The sequence below is a fragment of the Tachypleus tridentatus genome, chromosome 6 (assembly GCF_004210375.1).
Source record: "Tachypleus tridentatus isolate NWPU-2018 chromosome 6, ASM421037v1, whole genome shotgun sequence".
NCBI classification, from domain to species: domain Eukaryota; kingdom Metazoa; phylum Arthropoda; class Merostomata; order Xiphosura; family Limulidae; genus Tachypleus; species Tachypleus tridentatus.
Window position 1 is genome coordinate 25,819,090 of NC_134830.1, and position 25,453 is coordinate 25,844,542.

Consider the following 25,453-nt stretch of genomic DNA (forward strand, 5'->3'; position numbering starts at 1 on the left):
AAAGGGTGATTAGAGAACAAAAATTATAAAGAAGGTGAAAAAGGGTGATCAGAGTACAAAAATTATAAAGAGTGTGAAAAAGGTGATCACAGTACAATAATTATAAAGAGGATATAAAAAGAGTGATCAGAGTACAAAAATTATAAAGAGGATGAAAAGGATAATTAGAGAACAAAAATTATAAAGAAGGTGAAAAGGGTGATCAGAGTAGAAAAATTATAAAGAGGAATAAAGAGGGTGGTCAGAGTACAAAAATTTTAAAGAGGATATAAAGAAAGTGGTTAGAGAACGAAAAGTATAAACAGGATATAAAGTGGGTGATTAGAGTACAAAAATTTTAAATAAGATGAAAAGGGTGATCAGAGTACAAAAATTATAAAGAGGATGAAAAGGGTGATCAGAGTACAAAAATTATAAAGAGGATATAAAGAGGGTGAACAGAGTACAAAAATTATAAAGAGAATATAAAGAGGGTGATCAGAGTACAAAAATTGTAAAGAGGATATAAAGAGGGTGATCAGAGTACACACATTATAAAAAGGGTGATCATTGTACAAAAAGTATAAAGAGGATAAAATAAGGGTGATCAGAGTACACACATTATAAAGAAGGTAAAGAGGATGATCGGAGTACAAAAATTATAAACAGGATATAAAGAAAGTGATCAGAGTACAAAAATTATAAGGAGGATATAAAGAGGGTAATCAGAGTAAAAAAATTATAAAGAGGATATAAAGAGGGTGATCAGAGTACACACATTACGAAGAGGGTGAAAAGGATGATCAGAGTACAAAAATTATAAACAGGATATAAAGTGGGTGATCAGAGTACAAAAATTATAAAGACGATATAAAGAGGGTGATTACAGTACAAAAATTATAAAGAGTATGAAAAGGGTTATCAGAGTACAAAAATTATAAAGAGGATGAGAAGGGTTATCAGAGTACAAAAATTATAAAGAGGATATAAAGAGGGTGATAAGAGTAAGAAAATTATAAAGAGGATGAAATAAGTGATCAGAGTAAAAAAATTATAAAGAGGGTGATAAGAGTACAAAAATTATATAAAGGATGTAAAGGGTGATCAGAGTACAAAAATTATAAATACCATATAAAAAGGGTGATCAGAGTAAAAAAATTATAAAGAGGATGAAGAGGGTGATCAAATACACAATTTATAAAGAGCATATAAAGACAGTGATCAGAGTACACACATTATAAAAAGGGTTATCATTTTCCAAAAATTATAAATAAAATATAAAGAGGGTGATCAGAGTACAAAAATTATAAAGAGAATATAAAGAGGGTGATCAGAGTACAAAAATTATAAAGAGGATTAAGAGGGTGATCAGAGTACAAAAATTATAAAGAGGATATAAAGAGGGCGATCAGAGTAAGAAAATTAAAAAGAGGATGAAAAGGGTGATCAGAGTACAAAAATTATAAAAAGGATATGAAGAGGGTGATCAGAGTACAAAAATTATAAAGAGGATATAAAGAGGGTGACTAGGGTAAAAAAATTAAAAAGAGGATGAAAAGGGTGATCAGAGTACAAAAATTATAAAAAAAATATAAAGAGGGTGATCAGAGAACGAAAATTATGAAAAGGATATAAAGAGGGTGACTAGGGTACAAAAATTATAAAAAGGATGAAGAGGTAGATCAGAGTACAAAAATTATAAAGAGGATATAAAGAGGGTGATCAAAGTAGAAAAATTATAAAGACCATATAAAGAGGGTGGTCAGAGTACAAAAATTATAAAGAGAATATAAAGAGGGTGAACAGAGTACAAAAATTATAAAAAATGATATAAAGAGGGTAATTAGAGTACAAAAATTATAAGAAGATGAAAAGAGTGATCAGAGTACAAAAATTATAAAGAGGACATAAAGAGGGTGATCAGAGAACAAAAATTATAAAGAAATTGATCAGTTTAAAAAAACTATAAAGAGGATGAAAAGGGTGATCAGAGTGTAAAAATTATAAAGAGAATATAAAGAGGGTGATTAGAGAACAAAAATTATAAAGAGGATATAAAGAGGGTGATCAGAGTAAGAAAATTATAAAATGATATAAAGGGGTGATTAGAGTACAAAATTATAAAGAGAATATAAAGAGGGTGATCAGAGAACAAAAAATTATAAAGAGAATATAAAGAGGGTGACCAGAGAACGAATATTATAAAGAGGTATAAAGAGGGTAATTAGAGTAGAAAAATTATAAAGAGGATGAAAAGGGTGATCAGGGTACAAAAATTATAAAGAGGATTAAGAGGGTAATCAGAGTACAAAAATTATAAAGAGGGTGATCAGAGTAAGAAAATTATATAGAGGATGTAAAAGGTGATCAGAGTACAAAAATTATAAATACCATATAAAGTGGGTGGTCCGAGTACAAAAATTATAAATACCATATAAAGTGGGTGGTCCGAGTACAAAAATTATAAAGTGTGTGAAAAGGGTTATCAGTGTACAAAATTTATAAAGAGCATATAAAGAGGGTGATCAAAGTACAAAAATTATAAAGAAGTTGGTTAGAGTACAAAAACTATCAAGAGGATGAAAAAAGTGATCAGAGTACAAAAATTATAAAAATGATATAAAGAGGGTAATTAGAGTACAAAAATTATAAAAATGATATAAAGAAAGTAATTAGAGTACAAAAATTATAAAGAGGATGAAAAAGGTGATCAGTGTACAAAAATTATAAAAATGATATAAAGAGGGTGATTAGACTACAAAAATTATAAAGAGGGTGAAAATAGTAATCAAAGTACAAAAATTATAAAGAGGGTATAGAGAGGGTGATCAGAGAACGAAAATTATGAATAGGATATAAAGATGGTGATTGGAGAACAAAAATTATAAAGAGGGTGAAGAGGGATATCAGAATACAAAAATTATAAATAGGATAAAAAAAGGGTGATCAGAGTACACACATTACAAAGAGAGTGACAAGGATGATCAGAGTACAAAAATTATAAAGACGGTGAAAAGAGTGATCAGAGTACAAAAATTATAAAGAGGATAAAGAGGGTGATCAGAGAACAAAAATTATAAAAAGGATATAAAGAGGGTAATTAGAGTACCAAAATTATAAAGAGAATATTAAGAGGGTGATAAGAGAACGAAAATTATGAAAAGGATATAAAGAGGGCGACTAGAGTACAAAAATTATAAAAAGGATGAAGAGGTAGATCAGAGTACAAAAATTATAAAGAGGATATAAAGAGAGTGATCAGAGTAGAAAAATTAGAAAAATGATATAAAGAGGGTAATTAGAGTACAAAAATTATAAAGAGGATGAAAAGGGTGATCAGAGTACAAAAATTATAAAGAGGATATAAAGAGGGTGATCAGAGTACATAAATTATAAAAATGATATAAAGAGGGTGATTAGAGTAAAAAAAATTTAAAGAGGATGAAGAGGGTGATCATAGTACAAAAATTATAAACATGGTATAAAGAGGGTGATCAGAGAACAAAAATTATAAAGAAATTGATCAGAGTAAAAAAAACTATAAAGAGGATGAAAAGGGTGATCAGAGTGTAAAAATTATAAAGAGAATATAAAGAGGGTGATCAGAGTAAGAAAATTATAAAATGATATAAAGGGGTGATTAGAGTACAAAATTATAAAGAGAATATAAAGAGGGTGATCAGAGAACGAAAATTATAAAGAGGTATAAAGAGGGTAATTAGAGTACAAAAATTATAAAGTGGGTAAAAAGGTTGATCAGAGTACAAAAATTATGAAGAGGATATAAAGAGTGTGATCAGAATACAAAATTTATAAAGAGGACATAAACAGGGTGATCAGAGTAGAAAAATTATAAAGAAGTTGATCAGAGTACAAAAATTATAAAGAAGGTGAAAAGGTTGATCAGAGAACAAAAATTACAAAGAGTATATAAAGAAGGTGATTAGAGTAGAAAATTTATAAAGAAGATGAAAAGGGTGATAAGAGTACAAAAATTGATAAAGAGGATATAAAAAGGGTGATAAGAGTACAAAAATTGATAAAGAGGATATAAAAAGGGTGATCAGAGTACAAAAATTATAAAGAGAATATAAAGAGGGTAATTAGAGTACAAAAATTATAAAGAGAATATAAAAAGGGTGATCAGAGTACAAAAATTATAAAGAGAATATAAAAAGGGTAATTAGAGTACAAAAATTATAAAGAGAATATAAAGAGGGTAATTAGAGTACAAAATTTATAAAGAGAATATAAAGAGGGTAATTAGAGTACAAAAATTATAAAAAGGATAAAAAAGGTGATCAGAGTACAAAAATTATAAAGAGGATATAAAAAGGGAGGTCAGAGTACAAAAATTATTAAGAGGATATAAAGAGGGTGGTCAGAGTACAAAAATTATAAAGAGAATATAAAGAGGTTAATTAGAGTACAAAAATTATAAATTGGATAAAAAGGTTGATCAGAGTATAAAAATTATGAAGAGGTATAAAGAGTGTGATCAGAGTACAAAATTTATAAAGAGGACATAAAGAGGGTGATCAGAGTAGAAAATTTATAAAGAAGATGAAAAGGGTGATAAGAGTACAAAAAATTGATAAAAAAGGATATAAAAAGGGTGATCAGAGTACAAAATTATAAAGAGAATATAAAGAGGGTAATTAGAGTACAAAATTATAAAGAGAATATAAAGAGGTAATTAGAGTACAAAATTATAAAAGAGGATGAAAAAGGGTGATCAGAGTACAAAAAAATTATAAAGAAGGTGAAAAGGTTGATCAGAGAACAAAAAATTACAAAAGAGTATATAAAGAAGGTGATTAGAGTAGAAAAATTATAAAGACGATGAAAAAGGGTGATAAGAGTACAAAAAAATGATAAAGAGGATATAAAAAGGGTAATTAGAGTACAAAATTATAAAGAGGACATAAAGAGGGTGATCAGAGCAGAAAAAATTATAAAAAGTTGATCAGAGTACAAAAAATTATAAAGAGGATGAAAAGGGTGATCAGAGTACAAAAAATTATAAAGACCATATAAAGAGGGTGGTCAGAGTACAAAAATTATAAAGAGAATATAAAGAGGGTAATTAGAGTACAAAAAAATTATAAAAAGGATAAAAAAAGGTGATCAGAGTACAAAAAATTATAAAGAGGATATAAAGAGTGTGATCAGAGTACAAAAAATTATAAAGAGAATATAAAGAAGGTGATTAGAGTAGAAAATTTATAAAGAAGATGAAAAGGGTGATAAGAGTACAAAAATTGATAAAGAGGATATAAAAAGGGTGATCAGAGTACAAAAATTATAAAGAGAATATAAAGAGGGTAATTAGAGTACAAAAATTATAAAGAGAATATAAAGAGGGTAATTAGAGTACAAAATTTATAAAGAGGATGAAAAGGGTGATCAGAGTACAAAAATTATAAAGAAGGTGAAAAGGTTGATCAGAGAACAAAAATTACAAAGAGTATATAAAGAAGGTGATTAGAGTAGAAAATTTATAAAGACGATGAAAAGGGTGATAAGAGTACAAAAATTGATAAAGAGGATATAAAAAGGGTAATTAGAGTACAAAATTTATAAAGAGGACATAAAGAGGGTGATCAGAGTAGAAAAATTATGAAGAAGTTGATCAGAGTACAAAAATTATAAAGAGGATGAAAAGGGTGATCAGAGTACAAAAATTATAAAGACCATATAAAGAGGGTGGTCAGAGTACAAAAATTATAAAGAGAATATAAAGAGGGTAATTAGAGTACAAAAATTATAAAAAGGATAAAAAAGGTGATCAGAGTACAAAAATTATAAAGAGGATATAAAGAGTGTGATCAGAGTACAAAAATTATAAAGAGAATATAAAGAAGGTGATTAGAGTAGAAAATTTATAAAGAAGATGAAAAGGGTGATAAGAGTACAAAAATTGATAAAGAGGATATAAAAAGGGTGATCAGAGTACAAAAAATTATAAAGAGAATATAAAGAGGGTGATTAGAGTACAAAATTATAAAAGAGAATATAAAGAGGGTGATTAGAGTACAAAATTTATAAAGAGGATGAAAAGGGTGATCAGAGTACAAAAATTATAAAGACCATATAAAGAGGGTGGTCAAAGTACAAAAATTATAAAGAAGTTGATCAGAGTACAAAAACTATCAAGAGGATGAAAAAAGTGATCAGAGTACAAAAAATTATAAAAAATGATATAAAGAGGGTAATTAGAGTACAAAAATTATAAAAATGATATAAAGAAAGTAATTAGAGTACAAAAATTATAAAGAGGATGAAAAAGTGATCAGTGTACAAAAATTATAAAGAGGATATAAAGAGGGTGATCAGAGTACAAAAATTATAAAAATGATATAAAGAGGGTGATTAGACTACAAAAATTATAAAGAGGGTGAAAATAGTAATCAAAGTACAAAAATTATAAAGAGAATATAAAGAGGGTGATCAGAGAACGAAAATTATGAAGAGGATATAAAGATGGTGATTGGAGAACAAAAAATTATAAAAGAGGGTGAAGAGGATATCAGAAGTAAAAAATTATAAATAGGATAAATAAATGGTGATCAGAGTACACACATTACAAAGAGAGTGACAAGGATGATCAGAGTACAAATATTATAAAGAGGATAAAGAGGGTGATCAGAGAACAAAAATTATAAAAAGGATATAAAGAGGGTGATCAGAGTACCAAAATTATAAAGAGAATATTAAGAGGGTGATAAGAGAACGAAAATTATGAAAAGGATATAAAGAGGGCGACTAGAGTACAAAAATTATAAAAAGGATGAAGAGGTAGATCAGAGTACAAAAATTATAAAGAGGATATAAAGAGAGTGATCAGAGTAGAAAAATTATAAAGACCATATAAAGAGGGTGGTCAGAGTACAAAAATTATAAAGAGAATATAAAGAGGGTGAACAGAGTACAAAAATTATAAAAATGATATAAAGAGGGTAATTAGAGTACAAAAATTATAAAGAGGATATAAAGAGGGTGATCAGAGTACATAAATTATAAAAATGATATAAAGAGGGTGATTAGAGTAAAAAAATTTTAAAGAGGATGAAGAGGGTGATCATAGTACAAAAATTATAAACATGGTATAAAGAGGGTGATCAGAGAACAAAAATTATAAAGAAATTGATCAGAGTAAAAAAACTATAAAGAGGATGAAAAGGGTGATCAGAGTGTAAAAATTATAAAGAGAATATAAAAAGGGTGATCAGTGTACAAAAATTATAAAGAGAATATAAAGAGGGTAATTAGAGTACAAAAATTATAAAGAGAATATAAAGAGGGTAATTAGAGTACAAAATTTATAAAGAGAATATAAAGAGGGTAATTAGAGTACAAAAATTATAAAAAGGATAAAAAAGGTGATCAGAGTACAAAAATTATAAAGAAGGTGAAAAGGTTGATCAGAGAACAAAAATTACAAAGAGTATATAAAGAAGGTGATTAGAGTAGAAAATTTATAAAGAAGATGAAAAGGGTGATAAGAGTACAAAAATTGATAAAGAGGATATAAAAAGGGTAATTATAGTACAAAATTTGTAAAGAGGACATAAAGAGGGTGATCAGAGTAGAAAAATTATAAAGAAGTTGATCAGAGTACAAAAATTATAAAGAGGATGAAAAAGGGTGATCAGAGTACAAAATTATAAAGACCATATAAAGAGGGTGGTCAGAGTACAAAAATTATAAAGAGAATATAAAGAGGGTAATTAGAGCACAAAAATATATAAAAAAGGATAAAAAAAGGTGATCAGAGTACAAAAATTATAAAGAGGATATAAAGAGTGTGATCAGAGTACAAAAATTATAAAGAGAATATAAAGAAGGTGATTAGAGTAGAAAATTTATAAAGAAGATGAAAAGGGTGATAAGAGTACAAAAATTGATAAAGAGGATATAAAAAGGGTGATCAGAATACAAAAATTATAAAGAGAATATAAAGAGGGTAATTAGAGTACAAAAATTATAAAGAGAATATAAAGAGGGTAATTAGAGTACAAAATTTATAAAGAGGACATAAAGAGGGTGATCAGAGTAGAAAAATTATAAAGAAGTTGATCAGAGTACAAAAATTATAAAGAGGATGAAAAGGGTGATCAGAGTACAAAAATTATGAAGAGGGTATAAAGAGTGTGATCAGAGTACAAAATTTATAAAGAGGACATAAAGAGGGTGATCAGAGTAGAAAAATTATAAAGAAGTTGATCAGAGTACAAAATTATAAAGAAGGTGAAAAGGTTGATCAGAGAACAAAAATTACAAAGAGTATATAAAGAAGGTGATTAGAGTAGAAAATTTATAAAGAAGATGAAAAGGGTGATAAGAGTACAAAAATTGATAAAGAGGATATAAAAAGGGTAATTATAGTACAAAATTTGTAAAGAGGACATAAAGAGGGTGATCAGAGTACAAAAATTATAAAGAAGTTGATCAGAGTACAAAAATTATAAAGAGGATGAAAAGGGTGATCAGAGTACAAAAATTATAAAGACCATATAAAGAGGGTGGTCAAAGTACAAAAATTATAAAGAGAATATAAAGAGGGTAATTAGAGTACAAAAATTATAAAAAGGATAAAAAAGGTGATCAGAGTACAAAAATTATAAAGAGGATATAAAGAGTGTGATCAGAGTACAAAAATTATAAAGAGAATATAAAGAAGGTGATTAGAGTAGAAAATTTATAAAGAAGATGAAAAGGGTGATAAGAGTACAAAAATTGATAAAGAGGATATAAAAAGGGTGATCAGAATACAAAAATTATAAAGAGAATATAAAGAGGGTAATTAGAGTACAAAAATTATAAAGAGAATATAAAGAGGGTAATTAGAGTACAAAATTTATAAAGAGGACATAAAGAGGGTGATCAGAGTAGAAAAATTATAAAGAAGTTGATCAGAGTACAAAAATTATAAAGAGGATGAAAAGGGTGATCAGAGTACAAAAATTATAAAGAGGATATAAAGAGGGTGATCAGAGTACAAAATTTAAATAAAAACACATAGAAACAAGCAAAAAACGGCAAACTTTTAAACTTGAGGGAACTGTAGAGGAAACTACATGCGAGCAAGAGAAATGAACATCAAGTGAGCTTACGTGTTTAATATATTTCTCAGGGTTAGATATTTATGAAAATGACAGTAATAGAAAGTAAGGTTTGTTATACAATCGCTCAGATGACAAAACTGAGAAAGGTGTAGACACAATGAGCGCATGATGCGAGCGTAGCAGAAGAGAGTCCTCCTGCAGTTTCTTGTTTTCATTACGAATGCCTTAAAACTTTTCAAACGATCGCATCCGTGAACGATGTCCGTCTTCTGTCTATCTAAGCTCTTGAGAAACTTCTGATATACCACTGGCTGCTAAACGTCTTGTGTAGCGTTTCATTTCTCTCTTGAAATCCCAAACTGCATAACTGTTCCTGCAAAGAATGACGTATAGGATAAAACGAAATCGAATACGTTTGAGTGATGGTAAGGACAAACTCTATTGCTTTTGTTTTGTTATCCACATGGACGTATCGTATAAACATAATCTTCGTAATACTTGTTTATCTTTTGATATGCCTTATGTGGTCTTACAGATAATATATGGCATCAAATACAAGGGCTGGAGAGAGCATAGTTTAAATGTAATACTATTCTTGAGTTTACAGGAAGACCTTTAGCCCATGATATCTGATTATTATGAGAGCAAGACAGCTCACACTAGCCAACAAGCATAATAAAACCAATATCAGTTTGCATACCTGAAACATGATCATTCTATTAACTTTCTATCAAGGTCGTAGAAATAATAACATTTCACCATTATAGGATACGTTCCAGATCAGAAGCCATAGACATTTTTGGTCTTTTTGCAGCAATAGTCAGAAAAATTCGAACAATAAAACTGCCTTGACCATAGTAAAAAACACCACAAAAGATTTTAAAAAGATAGTTATTAATTACATAATTTAAGCTTATGCTATTTGGTTTATTATGTTGTAAACTATTTACTTAGTTATATAGTATTAACTTTTTGACATACGTGTGATACATTATCGATTAATGTCATGTAAGAGCATTCGGATATTTCGATAATTTAATTTCATTTTAAGTAAATTCATTTGAGCAGAAATATATGTTTCTTTGAAAAATTTAAAATTGTTAAATTTTGTGGTATAAATAGAAATAGATGAATAACTTAATCGGTTAATATTTATTGAACAAAGATAAATTTTCCAAGCTGTACTTCTAGCAGACATATTCCATTTTAGAGCTGATTTCAATACGTTTAGTTTAAAAACTATATTTTTCGCATGAAACAAAAAATATCCGTTTTCATTTATCATATTTTATGGGTACTCTACAGTTATTACATCGCAACACATTTTTTGATTTTTTAAAACAATCGATCTGTGATTGCTCTTTTGCTGTTTTTAATTAAGCACAAAACCACACAATGGACTCTCTGTGCTCTGCCCACCACTGGTATCGAAACCCAATTTTCAACGTTGTAAGTCCTCAGACATGACGCTGTGCCATTGTGGGTTGCCGATTTGTAATTACACTTATAGTTCAATGATTAAATTTTCAGCATACACGCGTTGATATCTTTATCAGATAAGGATTAGGCATCAGGTATTTTTTGTTTACTAGCTCACAAAAAGATATCTAAGTTGGTTATGGAAGGTAGTTATAGCAAACAAACTGCTTATGCTGTTGTTTTTTACCACGTAGCTACAAAATGGTTTATTAGTTTTCTGTCCATTGCTGGCATTCGAATAGCTAGTTTAACATGAAATAATGTTATGTATATTTTAAATGTATAATGGAAACAACAGTAGAAAACACATTTTTGCGTGGACATTTTTATTTATGTTTGAATTTCATTATGCTCTTTGACCTCATTTTCATAAATTATTTATAATTAGAAGGTAAAATACAGGTAAAATATAGCTTCTATTCTCATTACAATGTTATTATGACGACAAATAACGAAAAATATGCATTAATATATGTAATATTAAAATTGTTTAAAACTTAAATGTATCTGTCATGTAGTTTCAAATGCTTTTATCGGGAACCAGAATGTTTTATTGATATCATAATGTATTGTTTAGTAGGTTTTAGCGGTAAAATAAATGCACAACGTTAGCACTTTTAATTTAGGTTCGTATTTTAAAGGTCGAAATGATGTGGTCAAGTAAATAAACAAATACAAGGTTGCGTGTGATACACAGAACACTCCCTTCGTTTTCTCATATTATATTAATTAATGGTGTAATTGTAATACCTGTTATGTTTGTTACATTTTCTGATGATACTTAATAAAGAAAATCGGAAGTAATGATTAACTAAAAGATTTCATTTCATATTTAAGCACCAGGGGGAAAAATAGACATGCATTTGTGAAATGCCTATTCAGATTACTAAGAAACCTTTTAGCAGTATGAAATTAACTTATGTCTGTCACTTAAGGGACAATATTACTGTATTTTTTTTATATCGTATGTCTGAGGGACTTCCTACTTCAGGTGATTTTTAGCGACTTTATTCTCTCCCCGATATCAAGTAGTATTGTTTATTTGCAGATTTATTTGTTATTTAGACAAAGAACATTAAATAGAACTTCACATAAAATCAAACAACATTGAATGAATATTGTTACATATTATAATTTTTCTCGGACAAGCCTCCAATTTATTATGTGACGCATTATAATTTATCCTGGACGAGTCTTCGAAATCCATGAACGTTCCTGGTCAATTATTTGTAGTTTCCCGATTGATAAGCGTTAATCACCGCTATAGCTTCCGAGGCTTAACCTATACCAACGTCATAGCAACCCAACAATATATATTGTCCCTCAGCGTCGGTTTATTAACGTTAAGGCGAGATTATAGAAATTTCAGTTGGCAACAAAACACAAGTGCTTTTCGTAAAACATACTGTTTATTCTTACGTTCAAGAATCTTCTACAAATTTAGGAAATAAGTGTACGTTACATATTTAAATATATACTTAATTCCGTTACCGTATTTTGAAGTATTAAGAATAATTAATTTTTATTAGGTATCAGTTTGAACTAACATATAAGCATAACTCTCTCTTAATTTTGGTTACTGTACATGCTATGTACAAGATTGATCTAACGTACGTGTATAAGCTTTAGTTATTTTGCATGTTATATACGTATGTATCTATACGTTTCAGCCAACTTTCATTTCAGAAATGTAAGCTTATTGGATCTTTCTTCACCTTTTAACATATCCATTTTTTAACATTAGTTATTTCTTTTTCTGACTTGTGGTATAAATAAGATTGTTCACTTATTTGATTATTCGTGTTTGAGCTTCTCTGGGTGAACATTTTGTGAAAATTTACACTCACTTTTAGCAAATCATGCAACAATGTGTTCTGAACCTTTGAGGTCTGACAGGGTACCAAGCAGCCAACAAACATGTTAACATTTTAATACGAACAATTCTATATATTATTTGAAAGGAGCTTATCTATACTTCTCTATTTAAGTTTGTGTGAACGATGCAATACATTCAGCTGTGGAAACATATCACGAAACATATCACTGAGCTAATCAGTGGTAGTCAACAACTTAATGTGTGGACAGTGCATATAACAAGGAAGTATTCTGTTATGAAGAATGTTTACTGCGTCGTAGGTTTTTCTGTAACGTAGGCAGAAGTAGGTTTGTTTCGCTGTCTAAATTTGAATGTTTTTATATCTTAAAATATGCTGCTGTCATACATGTTTATTGTTTAACACAAAGCTACACAATGGGTTATCTGTGCTGTGCCCAGAAGGAGTATCAAAATCTGGTTTCCCTACTGACTTCTGAGCCACTGGGGAAGCTTCGCGCTTGACATGAATGAACAATGAGAGAGCTGAGGTTTGAACTAAAAATGGTGTTAATGTAATGATACAGAAAATAGTACTAACACAACAAAACCGAAACACTTTCTTATAAAATTAATTGTACAGTGTTTCGTATACAATTGATTTAGTTACGTGTAGTACTATGACTACACTGTCGTAAAAACTCAATTTTATTTCTGATTATTGTTCTGACGTTGTTACAAATAACGGAAGAAACGAAAGGAAATGCTTTACACATCCTACTGCCAGAGGACGCTTTAAACCATCGCGAGAGGCGCGGATTGTTGATGAGGTAAATGCGTCATTTTAAAAGGCCGACTCCCAGATAACGCCGAGGTTCACCGAATTTTCCCGCCTGGTATATTGTTGCATGAAAAGGTTTCTGAAAATCTCGGTTTGATTGGATTATGACAACTTATTCGTTTGTTAGATTTCTAATATTAAAAACTTAAGTGTAGTTAGAATTGCTTCCGGAAGTGTAAGTGTTATACTTAAGTATAGTTAGAATTGCTTCCGGATGTGTAAGAGTGTTATTTTTATTTATTCATTTTTGCAACAAAGAAAAGGAAATTAATGATCTTCTGATGAAACTTTTTTTTTCGAATACAAAGAGAGAAATATCAAATTTAAAAACATTTGTTTTAATAAACAATAGGTGACTAGAAAAAGTAGCCTATATGATATTCGATAACCAATTCTGCTTCTATCACGGAGAGTATCACTACAACATGTTATTTTTATAGTGTTTATATCTTGGAACCATATTTCGCGTAGAACCCTGACGCAAAACACAACTAAGAGGTATATGAAGTGAATCTGTTAGGACTACATCTACAATATGCAGTTTATTTGTCCGAGAGAAGACATAAATTGTGCAATGAAAGATAAACCTATAGCCTCGAACGATTGAATCACTATTTACCTAATTAGATATTCTGTTTTTACTCTGGTCGTCAGAGGAATACAAATGAAGTGCAGGTTTGTTTAGCCTGCGTTACGGGTAAGATTTAATATTTCCTGGAAAGTTTGATAAAAGTTTCAGAGCTAATAGTGTAAGCTATCCAATATACATTTTTAAAGGATATAAAGTGCTTATAAATGACTACTAATAATTTGGCTGCTTTTACGAGACTATTTAAAATGTGTTTACTCTATCTAACTTATATGTATGAGTACATGTTGACACATTTTCTAGTTCGTACTGTTTGGTTAAAGTCTCTGTTTTGTGTTTATTCAAATTTAATATTTAAGTATGATTTTAGAGTAGTTTATACGTGTAGTAACGAGACGGAAAATATTAAAATAGGCAATCTATATGCACAGGATGACAAACCCATCTGGCTACTTAAATTGAACACATACGTTAGTTGTGAAACGAGAAGTAGTATTAGAAGTTACTTTCACAGTTAATATACTTTCATTTAAAATGCGTAATTTAATGATTAGCTGTCATATTCTTCATCATTAACTCTTAAATTCACGAATTTTATGTCAATGTTCATTCTGCCCGCAGTTCCTTACGATACGAACTCCACAGTATTTGTAATACTTTATTGTATAAATATGTTACTTTATACCAAGTAAATATAAAGTACTGAAATGTTTTCAAGGTTTCTGAAACCAAATTTTACTAGAAAAACTTTTAAAATCAACCAGCTCAAAATAAAAAACAACATTACCCTAACTATGTCAGAAACGTTGAAGACAACAACCACTCTTGGTATATAATGACTTATGGATTAAAAGGCTATATGTTAAAAGCGTACCTTTTTTTTTATATAATAAACTTTAGTTAAAAGAACAGGTGGGCGTATCTAAATTTAAATGTCCACGTCTAAAGATACAGGTCAAATGGAATGACAATCATGAATTATATCAAACTAATGTTTTACTTCTTACAAAAAGCTGACTGCATGTTCACTAGGTTTAAAAGAATGAATTAAAATAACACTTGTGTAGTTGGCTCACTTATCATCAAAAATTGCTTCCAACGGCATTTATTATGCCACCTATAGTAAGTTTTACTACACAGAAAACGTCACATATTTACCAAAATACTTCAAACGTACTTGTTAAATACGCTAAAGTATTCTCATAATTTCTTTCTAGCAATAGTGATCTCTTAAACTTTGACGTATTTGTTTTTATCATTAGGCAGAAATTACGCTAGGGTTAATGGCTTAGAATAACTTTTGTAATGATATAAACTGAAGGTAAACATAACAAAGCATTCACAAAAAACCAGAGAAACTGAGATCTAATCGCGTTTAGCTTGGATACCTTGGAGATCTTCACGAGATAAGCACGTTGTGGTATTATTAAACTATCATTTAGCTATTCAGAATTAAAAGAATATGTAATGAGAGTTCTTTGTTTCAGGATTAACAGCTGATTGTGTTCGTAAATTCGAACAGTTTTTTTTTTTTCTCGATCAGATTAATGTTCATTATTGACTGGTCTTAAAGATGAATTTATTTTATAGCAATTAGGATACTGATGGTTTGCAATAAATACTGTAAGAATATACTTAAATGTTTTGCACGTTTGGTGTCAAAATCATAAACTTTCATGCGTTTGAAAAACAAATGAAGCTGTTTAATAAATTTAAAATTTATCTAATTTAAAATGTAGATATTTGGAAGTATATTTGATGTGCATATTCCATTAAATGATATTGTATTCGGTTTAAATTAGAAACGTGAAAATATCAACAGTTCTTTTTTTATATCTTGATGCTATGGAGATATCGAAATATATCCATCTTATTAGGCTAACATGTCCAACTTGTGGTTTTTTGGCCGACGTCACCAGCAAACAACCCAAAACCAACCAATGACACGTCCTGACGCTGTAGCAGAAGTGGAGAGGTCGTATGCTCGTTCCCACCAAGGAAACAAAGCGCCGTCTAGCGGCTGCATTGATTATGTACCACCTCTTTCTCCCAGAAGAAGCCTAGAGTCGCGATTAGGACCTTTATCTGTAGCAGATAGCCTGGATCTTCACATTCCAAGGTTATTACCAGTTTATCATATCTAAAAGTGAGCTAAGACTGAAAATTAAAATGCAAAAAAAACATAAATAAATGAATGGATTCAAAACCATATCTATAAATTAATTGAAGCAATTAGTTGAGCTCGACATACAAACGTTGTGAATGTTATTATATTGTTATGTATATATTGACTTCCTATCCACCTGTTTGTATTTCCGTGCAAACAAACATGCATTGACCAAATCGTGTATCTCCTTGTAACAAATAATGTTTTGGTTGTTTGCTTTTACTTTCGCACAAGACTACACGAGGGCTATCTGCTCTAGCCGTCCCTAATTTAACATTGTAAGAATAGAGGGAAGGCAACTATTCATCCCCACCAACCGTCATATCTTAGGCTACTCTGTTACCAACGAATAGTGGGATTGACCCCTATTATAAAACCCTAATGGTTGAAAGGGAGAGTATGTGTGGTGTGACGGGGATTCGTAGCCGCGACCCTCCGATTACGAGCGCTCTAGCAACCTGTCTTTTCCGAAGAGACAGTCCAGTGCGACTTATCAATATTAATATTAAATTGATGTACTGATCTAACAGCGTTTATTTCAGGCTTGATTTGATACGGTAGTTCTATTTTAAATCTAACATTTGTGTTTTCTACAATCATATTTATAAACTCTGTCCTACGTTTTGACAAACTATGAACACTTTTGCATGATGGTAGTGACAAATGAAAACTACAACAATAAACACTTTATCTTATTATAATTTTTCTATAACTTAACTCATAGTGCTTGAGAAAAGTCAATAAGTGAAACAATTTGGTTTAAAACGCGTATTTTTATACCTAGAAGAAATTTATTGTTTTCAACCTCAAGAAATGTATGAAAAACAAGCACAAACTCTTGTTTGTGATAACATTTTCATCCTGTTCCGTTATTGCACGTGCTTGGTAGTAACTGTAACGAAAACAATGTAACGCGTTAAAACTGGATTTCATTCTTTTTATCTGTTTCGCAGTGGAAAATAGCGAAAACAGTGCCAAGCGGTAAAAGTGATGTGTGTGTTTTCATATTGCAAAGCCACTTGGGGCTATCTCACCGAGGGGAATCGAATCCCTGATTTTAGCGTTGTACCAACGGCGGACGTTAAAAGTTATAAAGGGCTGGTACAAAAATACACAGGTGGCCACACAAGTAGATAGAATGATATTTAGATAAGCAATATATCTCATTTCTTTCAATCAGCACGAACTAAAACTCAGATTAATCTCGCGATAACAAGGCTTAATGAAACAGCGCAAATTGTGGTTAAATGAATAATACACTAAGTATAAACAATATAAACAAAGGCTGAACAATACCACGCCTGTCATTGCCCAAGTTAAAACGGCCAGTCTATTTTCTTTTTCACAATAATTGGTTTCGCTGTTTACTTTATGAAGATAGTTAAATGGATATGTTTTGAGCCGTATTCTCCATGTAAACAAATACTGTAAAGAAAATTATGATTATTATTTATACTAAATAAGACGTGTAACGTGTAAATCTGAATAATGTAACAAACTTCAGAACTCGATTTAAAATATCGGTTTCCATGGACGCAGATAACCATTTTTGACGTGTTTGTAATCGCTTGAGTTTTCAAGGTTATTAATTGTTTTACATAGATTTCATATACTTGTTGCTTTTAAAATACACATAATAGTTAGTTCGATAAGCCTCTTGAAAATTACGAGAGAAAAAAATCTTTCTAGAACAGAAGAAAACGTTAATAACGTGTGTATTATGAGTACAGTTCAATAATTACAGTTAATAATATATAGAAAATCATGTTAGATAATTAAGCAGAAAACACGCTATTAGGATAATAATGCCCCATGATTTACATTACAAAGCGGTTAAGCTACTGTAAAGAGAAGTATTGATTTAAAAGCATGGTTTCGCTGTTAACATTGTCTTCAGCCAGGAACCACAAAACCTCACGAACGATCATCTAATTCGAAATACTTTACTTAGAAAACATTGAAAGTTAATTAACTAAGCTAAATAAATACAGAATTCATCTGAGTTTATATTCTAAAATCTTTGGTAATGTATTTAGCACGTTATTTGGAACTGTTCTGAACTACACATTTGTTTTTTATAATATCCTTATCTTGTCTTGGATTTCTTATACCATTAGAATATCATTTTTTTTTAAATATTTGTTTAAAAAAGATTGGATTTACATATGTTGCTTAAAAGCTGGAGTAAGATGTCTACTGCGAAATTCTTTCCTAATATATGATTTACAAATACAGATGTTGTTTTTGAATTTCGTTCAAAGCTACACGAGGGCTATCTGCGCTAGACGTCCCTGTAAGTGTAAGACTAGAGGGAAGGCAACTAGTCATTAACACCCATCGCCAACTCTTGGGGTATTCTTTTACCAACAAATAGTGGAAGTAACCGACACATTAAAACGCCCTCACGGCTAAAAGAACGAGCAGGTCTGGTGCAAAGGGGATTCGAACCCTCGACCATTAGATAAGGAGTCAAACACTTTAACCCACCTGGCTATGCTGGACCCTACAAATACACACAAGTTTGAAGTATCTCTTTTGCGGCGTGACTATATTTAATGTCCGGGAAAAAGCTTTTTAAGAATTATACCTGATCTAATGCAAAATTCAGAGTCCTTAATATTTTTATGTACTCATTTTTATGTGAATGTATTTTGTTGGATAAATTTCAATTGTAAATGAGCATTTCAACACGCAAGTGTGGTTCACACGAAGTATTAAGATACGTGTGTGTGTGTTTTTTGAGCAAAGGTACATCGGGCTATCTGTTGTGTCCATCGAGGGTAATCGGACCCCTGATTTTAGCATTCCAAATCCGAAAACTTACTGCTGTTCCAGCAAAGGACAGAATTAAGGTAAATGATAAAAACGCGATAAATATAATTAGGCCTGGCACATGTGTTAGTCATCGAAATAGGTTAAAGAGGCTTTTGCGTGCACGCAGCTGCAAAACAAGCTAACTTCGCTGTGCCCTCCGCAGTGCTCGAATCCTGATTTTTTGCATTATATTCTCTAAGCTTACAATACCGAGCGCTAGCCACTCAAAACATGTAATCACGTGAGTGAATACAATAAGTTATTAAAGAACTATGAGAATGTGTAATTTTTATATTTTCATCCAAGGAAAAAGAAAATAGGTGTGTTTTTTTGTTTTTTTAGTTTCGCGCATATTTGTGGATACTTATATAACCTATCGATGAAGTATATGTCTACAATGGAATGTCATTTCCATATTATATACGAATAGCTAAATTGTTTTACCGCCTTTTACCCTCAAACAGTTTGTTTGTTTTAGAGAAAGGACGCATTGTGCTATCTGCTGTGTTCAACACCAGAAATCGAACCCTAGAATTTAGCGCTATAAGTACGTAAACTTAACACTTCCACCTGGGAGATGGCTGAACAAGTAAGACTTGTTAACCAAAAAACTGAAATTCAATACCACTGTGAAGGTAGAACAGGTGTTCCATTTGTACCAACCTGAGCGTAATGTCCCCATCGTTGTACTCAAAGTAAATAAATACATAAAAATGTTTTAAACTCTTACAGAGAATAATTCCAGATTGTTTCTCTAAATACTCAAAACTGCATTTTTGACTTTGTTTACTTGAGATAGAATTTACCCAAATTTTGAAACGAAGCGCAGAATTGTTATAGCTGCGAGTTTTAAATTTATAATATGTATATGATGTTTTTTTACCTATTGTAAACATATGTTATCAGTGTAATTGTGGATTTTATAAGTTCTAATCATCCTTTATATATTTCCTCATTTTTCTTTATGGAACTCCCTTAAGTCTGAGAACTTCTAACTTTATAAATCTAGTATCGATACCCACGGTGTGTATAAAGTAGACAGCTCATCGTGTCGTTTTGTGCCAACGCTTTTATAAGCGTTCCTTATAGTGAATTAAATGATCTGCTGTTTAGGTCCCATTGTCGTAAAAATTGAGCATGCACTTTAGAGTCAAGTGTTATACGAGTGAGTGAGAACCAAATCCCACAATTTAAGATTATTGTATGGCTGACAATCGAATCTAATTATCTAGTCAGACAAAAGTATCCCAAGTGTTGGTGGTGTTGACTAGTTATCTATCATATAGTTCAATAACTCAAAGTCAGTTAATGCTAGCAGAATTAGTCTTCGTGTTGCTTTTTGAGAACATTTAAAACAAGTAAATTCTTTGTGGAAGAAATAGAGAAACATATGTTATGTTACAAATATAAGAACCTACTGACTAAGAACCTTTGACCTGATGTTGTTATATTAGTTATGTGGAGTTGCTTAATGTTTTTCAAGTTGTTGTTTTTTTACTAACCTTTCTGTGCAACACTTTCGTATATATAAGTACTGCAGTATAATTTGTATCTTAAGTATGTTAAAATATTATATAAATCTATATGATAGTTCGACACCCGAACTTATAATGAACTTTTTTCCTTCGAAGTACTTACATTCAATGCATGTCACACTAACAAGCAAAATATGTATTAGTGTCTTCACTACGATAGAGAACACAACATTCCAGCTAGAAATAAAATAAATAATTATTTTCTTAATACAAATAAAATAAGTGCATTAAAGGACATTACACTATTAAACTAAATATATTCCGACATCACCCCGCAGGGACTTCGGTAAGTTAAGTCTTTGGATTTACAACGCTAAAATAAGGGGTTCGATATCACTCGGAGGACACTGCAGATAGCTTGATGTGGGTTTGCTATAAGAAAACACATACACATACAAACATATTCCGCCGAGGCCACCCATTACTCTATGTTTAAAACATTTATAAACCATGAGTGCCTGTCATTCCAAAGTAAAACTGTTTCAAGTAATTGTTCACTGACGTGCATTAGTAATCTGGTTGTATTCTATAGCTATTGGTCTAGAGACCTGCCTTATGAATCCTTTGGAGATACAAAAAGTAAAACCGTAACTATTTTGTTATCGATCAGGGTAAGAAACATTCGATAAAGTGTAGTCGTTATGTCTTTATTTATATATATCTGAGTGTGTGTGTTTTGTTCTGTTCATTTCAGTTCTAAACTAGTGAATAAATGAGGTACATCCAGTCGAATATAATTTACTATAAAAACGTTTCGGTTAAACAATTCAGAGTACAGGTAATAGATCTATACCTATATATCTATATTTTTCTCTTTCTTAAAAAGAAAAAAGTACATAATTTGAATATTATTTTTATTTCGATTTTTGTTCTAAGTAGTTTCATGTCAAAATAAAAAGGCTTGATTTCTGAATATGTATTGAAAGCTTTGAAATTTTTAAAGGTTTGACTAGGTTATCACATTTTGTTTTTGAGTGTCTTAAATATGCTTGTCTGACAGGAGAGTATTTATGAATAATCTTTATCCAAATAGGTAGTCCACATAATATTTGACTGGTCCTTTTATGCGTACAAACCTGTAGCAGGAGGAAACAATCAAATGAGTTACTGGATATTATTGGTCTATTTAAATAAAAAGTACTCGTGATATGCATTAGTACTGTTTGGTGTGTATTAAACTCAGTATATCCCGTCGATGTCACCACCACCAAAACGTTTCGTTAATTTACACTTTGATATGAGTTAGGCACTGATTCGTTTTACAGCTGAAAAGACTTTACCGTTATTACACAAAGGAAAATAGTTATTGATTTACAGTCTGACTCAAAGTCTGCACTGATCAAAAAGCTGAAAGACTACACGACTGGTAAAAACCGTGCTAATACTGTTTGTAAGAAATAAAAGCTACTTAAATACAAGTCATGTATATTTAAAGGTATTTATTCAGGCAAAATTCTAAGACATATTCTTAAAAAACATTAGAAAAAAATTAGGCTTTACAAACTAAGTTTCAAATTTCAGTCTAGGGCTATGAATAGTCAATTCATCAGGTATCAAAGTATTATGTTAAGCAAACGAATAGACAGAAAGAGAAAGATTGTATAGATGAATAGATAAATATGTAGATGGGATTAGTGGATAAATGTTGAATTTTATTGGACAAATCAAGATGTATGAGGCAAGACAATTTGTAATGGTAGAAAATATATAACAATATATAGATAGATATAGAAGTAATTATATTAAAAAGAGAACAAGAAACACCTAGGTAATTAATTTTCTGAATATCTAATTAACAAATGGAGAGATGCCTGTAATCCTTTACTTGATTTCTTCTTTTTCGTAAATAGACAAGTAAAGTACATAGCTATGCTATTAGGTAAGTAAAGTTTCAAACTGAAGTTAATCACCAAGATAAGAAAAAGCAATGTCTATCATAAGTGGGATTTCAAAAGAGGCAGAACATTATATACGAGTATTATAGTTGATATCACTCCAGGTAAGTTTCTGTTGTAACCACGAGATTATAGAAAAGATTATTTATAGGATTAAATAAACGTTTGTTTTATTAATATCGAACATGTTTTCATTCTGCAGTATTCCCATGTATTATTTTTCTTTACTCACGCAATTCAGGCTAACAATTCTTCAATTATATTTCATGTTACGTGTGTATTTCAGGACATCACTACCATAATTATATTTATTTCTACTCATGCATTTTACTTAGAAATTAATAATGTTCTAAACACCAAGGCAGAACAGAATGAAAAACAAATGCGTGAACTTATTTGGTTCAAAGATCGTTCTGTGATTTAATATTCAAATGATCAATTTTATCTTCGTGGAGAATTCCGAGATTTGTGTTTCAAAGTCTTCAGTATTTTGTTGTGTTGGGCCCGGAATGGCCAAGCGTGCTAAGGCGTTCGACTCGTCATCCGAGGGTCGCGGGTTCGAATCCCAGTCGCACCAAACATGCTCGCCCTTTCAGCCGTGGGGGCGTTATAATGTCACGGTCAATCCCACTATTCGTTGGTAAAAGAGTAGCCCAAGAGTTGGTGGTGGGTGGTGATGACTAGCTGCCTTCCCTCTAGTCTTACACTGCTAAATTAGGGACGGCTAGCGCAGATAGCTCTCGAGTAGCTTTGCGCGAAATTCAAATAAAACAAAAACAAAACTTTGCTGTGTAAATTAGTCTTGAGTAGGTTTATGATGGCGGTACCCTACGTATATTATATATATATATAAAACACTGCAATAACATTTTTATATTATTCCGTCGTTATTCTACTAAGTATTCGAATAATAACATGTAACCCTGCAATTTGATGTCAAACAAGACGAGTCGATTATCCAAAGTAAGGAAATTTGTTATCAGCATTACGACATTGAGTGAGATAGAAAGGACGTTGATCAAGTAACGTGACTTCCACCTTAGGTGCGCAATGTCTAAGACACTATTTTCTTTTATTGTGCCCCTCCCCAGTAAGTCTGCGGAATTACAACGCTAAAAACCGATTTCGTTACCCGTGGTGGGCAAAGCACAGATAGCCCATTATGTAGTTTTGCGCTTAACTTCAAAGAAAAACAAACTTTCTGTTGTAAAAACGTTTATTAAAATATACAGATTTATTTATTGTTTATACATTAAAGTGTTTATTACACAAAGTTACCGTCTTTTGTATACTTTATTTTATTCGAATTCTTCGAGCGACGCCCTTAATAAGTAAAGGTAAATATTTTTGGTGATAAGCTTGGCACAAATACCTAAACCACAGATATTATACTTCACATAGACGTAAATACAACACTATGTAACACAAATGTTGTTCCTGGATAGTATGTGTTACGTCTTAATTGCTTATGTTGTAAAAGTACAGAAAATGGTCATTATTCCCTTCAAACTTTGCTTTTGTAACCTGGATAATGAAATTTAGAAATTAACCTATTATATATGTAAAAACGGGAAAATTTGCACATTTTCCTTTACATATGGTCTGAATAAAATAACATATGAATCAATATTTACATGTATTTGTACCAAAGTTATACAAAAATGTTTAGAAGTGAGTCGTTTTTCGAGGTTTGCGACTGTAATGGAAATCACTTTCACGTATCAGATCCCAAATGTAGTATCCCATAATGTTTTCATTATACGTTCACAGGTCAGAAAACCAAAGTTTGAAGAGAAAAATAGTTCTTTTACAATTACTTTAGGCATAAGCAACTGGAAAATAACACTTTCTGTCCAGGAACAAGAAAAAGTAACAATTTTGTTACATAGTGTTATTGGGCTTTGAGTGATACGTAAAACGAATTGCGGATTAATGTTTGTTTGTTTTTAATTTCGCGCAAAGTTACACGCGGGCTATCTGCGCTAGCCTCCCTAATTTACCAGTGTATGACTAGAGGGAAGACAGTTAGTTATCGCCACCCACCGCCAACTCTTGGGCTACTCTTTTACCAACGAATAGTGGGATTGATCGTCACATTATAACGCCCCCACAGCTGAAAGGGCGAGCATGTTTGGTGTGACGGGGATTCGCGTCCTAACCACCTGGCCGTGCCGGGTCTTATAAAGAATGCGATCAGAGACAAAATTTCAAAATCTTCGTTAAACCTGATTAACCCGATAAACAAGATACTATAGAAAAAAATGCCGTGTACATGGATATCATTTGTATGTATATACTTATTTCAAACTTTACTGTAAACCTAAATACAACATTCTGAATAGCAGGTTTTTGTTGCATTCATGTCGAAATACATACAACATTGTTTAAAATATATATTTATTTAAAACATATATCCTTCTAATATATTTAACCTTAAACTATTCTGGTTTCAGAAAGAGCACGTTAGACAATACTCATCTATTACTACTTTAGTAGTTAGGTAGGGCTTATTCTGTCTCAGATATAACAAGTGGGTGAACTGGAGGTTCTGCCACCTTCACCCAGTTTCTTGTAAGTTTGTTCTTTATTATATGCAGTTTTAGTTTTTAAAATATAGGAGAAAAAGGAGTAATTTCACTCGCTCTTTTTGCTCTGTTTCTTACGATTTCTTTCTTATAGCCGACAAGATGTTATTCTTTGGGATTCATCTGGCACTGAATCCAAAGCTGTTTTAATGCTAACAAAAAGACGCTCAAGATACGTTTTTCTACTACAGTACTAAGAAAATGCTATAGAACAAACGAGCTATGCTTAAACAAGTAAAAAATGCAGACATTGCTGTGGTACCTGATATGTATCTATTAAAAAAAAACGTTGAAGTGATTAAAGTTTTGGCTTACTGGTTGCGGACTAACATGTCATTCCATTTTACCAGATTGAGTTCAGCATCGTAAAAAGTAAAAGAGAAAATGAGAGAGTAAAAAAGAAAGTTTAATCTTTGTGGAAGATAAAAATATAAATTTTATGAACTCCTGGGGTTGTTTTTGACTTGTTCTGATTAGAAAACAATGAAAGTACAACGCATTATTATTTATTGCATTACAGTGTATTTGTTTTTTGATACTAGCATACATAACTAAGATTGTATGTTTGCTCTATTTTAAATATAAAAATGAATATAAATAAGCTAACATCGAAGTGATTACTTATTTTAACAGTTACGGAGTTTGACATTTTCTCATAGGTAGATTATAGGTTTCGTGAATGACGTCC

The 25,453-nt window shown here is 30.9% G+C and overlaps 1 protein-coding gene across 2 annotated transcripts in view; it reads left to right on the forward strand.

Moving 5' to 3' along the window:
• The window catches only part of LOC143252116 (potassium channel subfamily T member 2-like), a 136,457-nt gene that overhangs the window by 52,030 nt on the left and 58,974 nt on the right, over nucleotides 1-25,453 (forward strand). The window contains exons 1-2 of one of the 2 annotated variants that reach the window (XM_076503784.1): nucleotides 13,324-13,877; nucleotides 15,647-15,888. In XM_076503784.1, the coding sequence (XP_076359899.1) occupies nucleotides 15,653-15,888 (236 nt within the window). In that variant the 5' untranslated portion in view covers nucleotides 13,324-13,877; nucleotides 15,647-15,652. Of the gene's footprint in view, nucleotides 1-13,323; nucleotides 13,878-15,646; nucleotides 15,889-25,453 lie in introns of those variants that run through there. The other variant, XM_076503785.1, reaches the window with a different exon arrangement.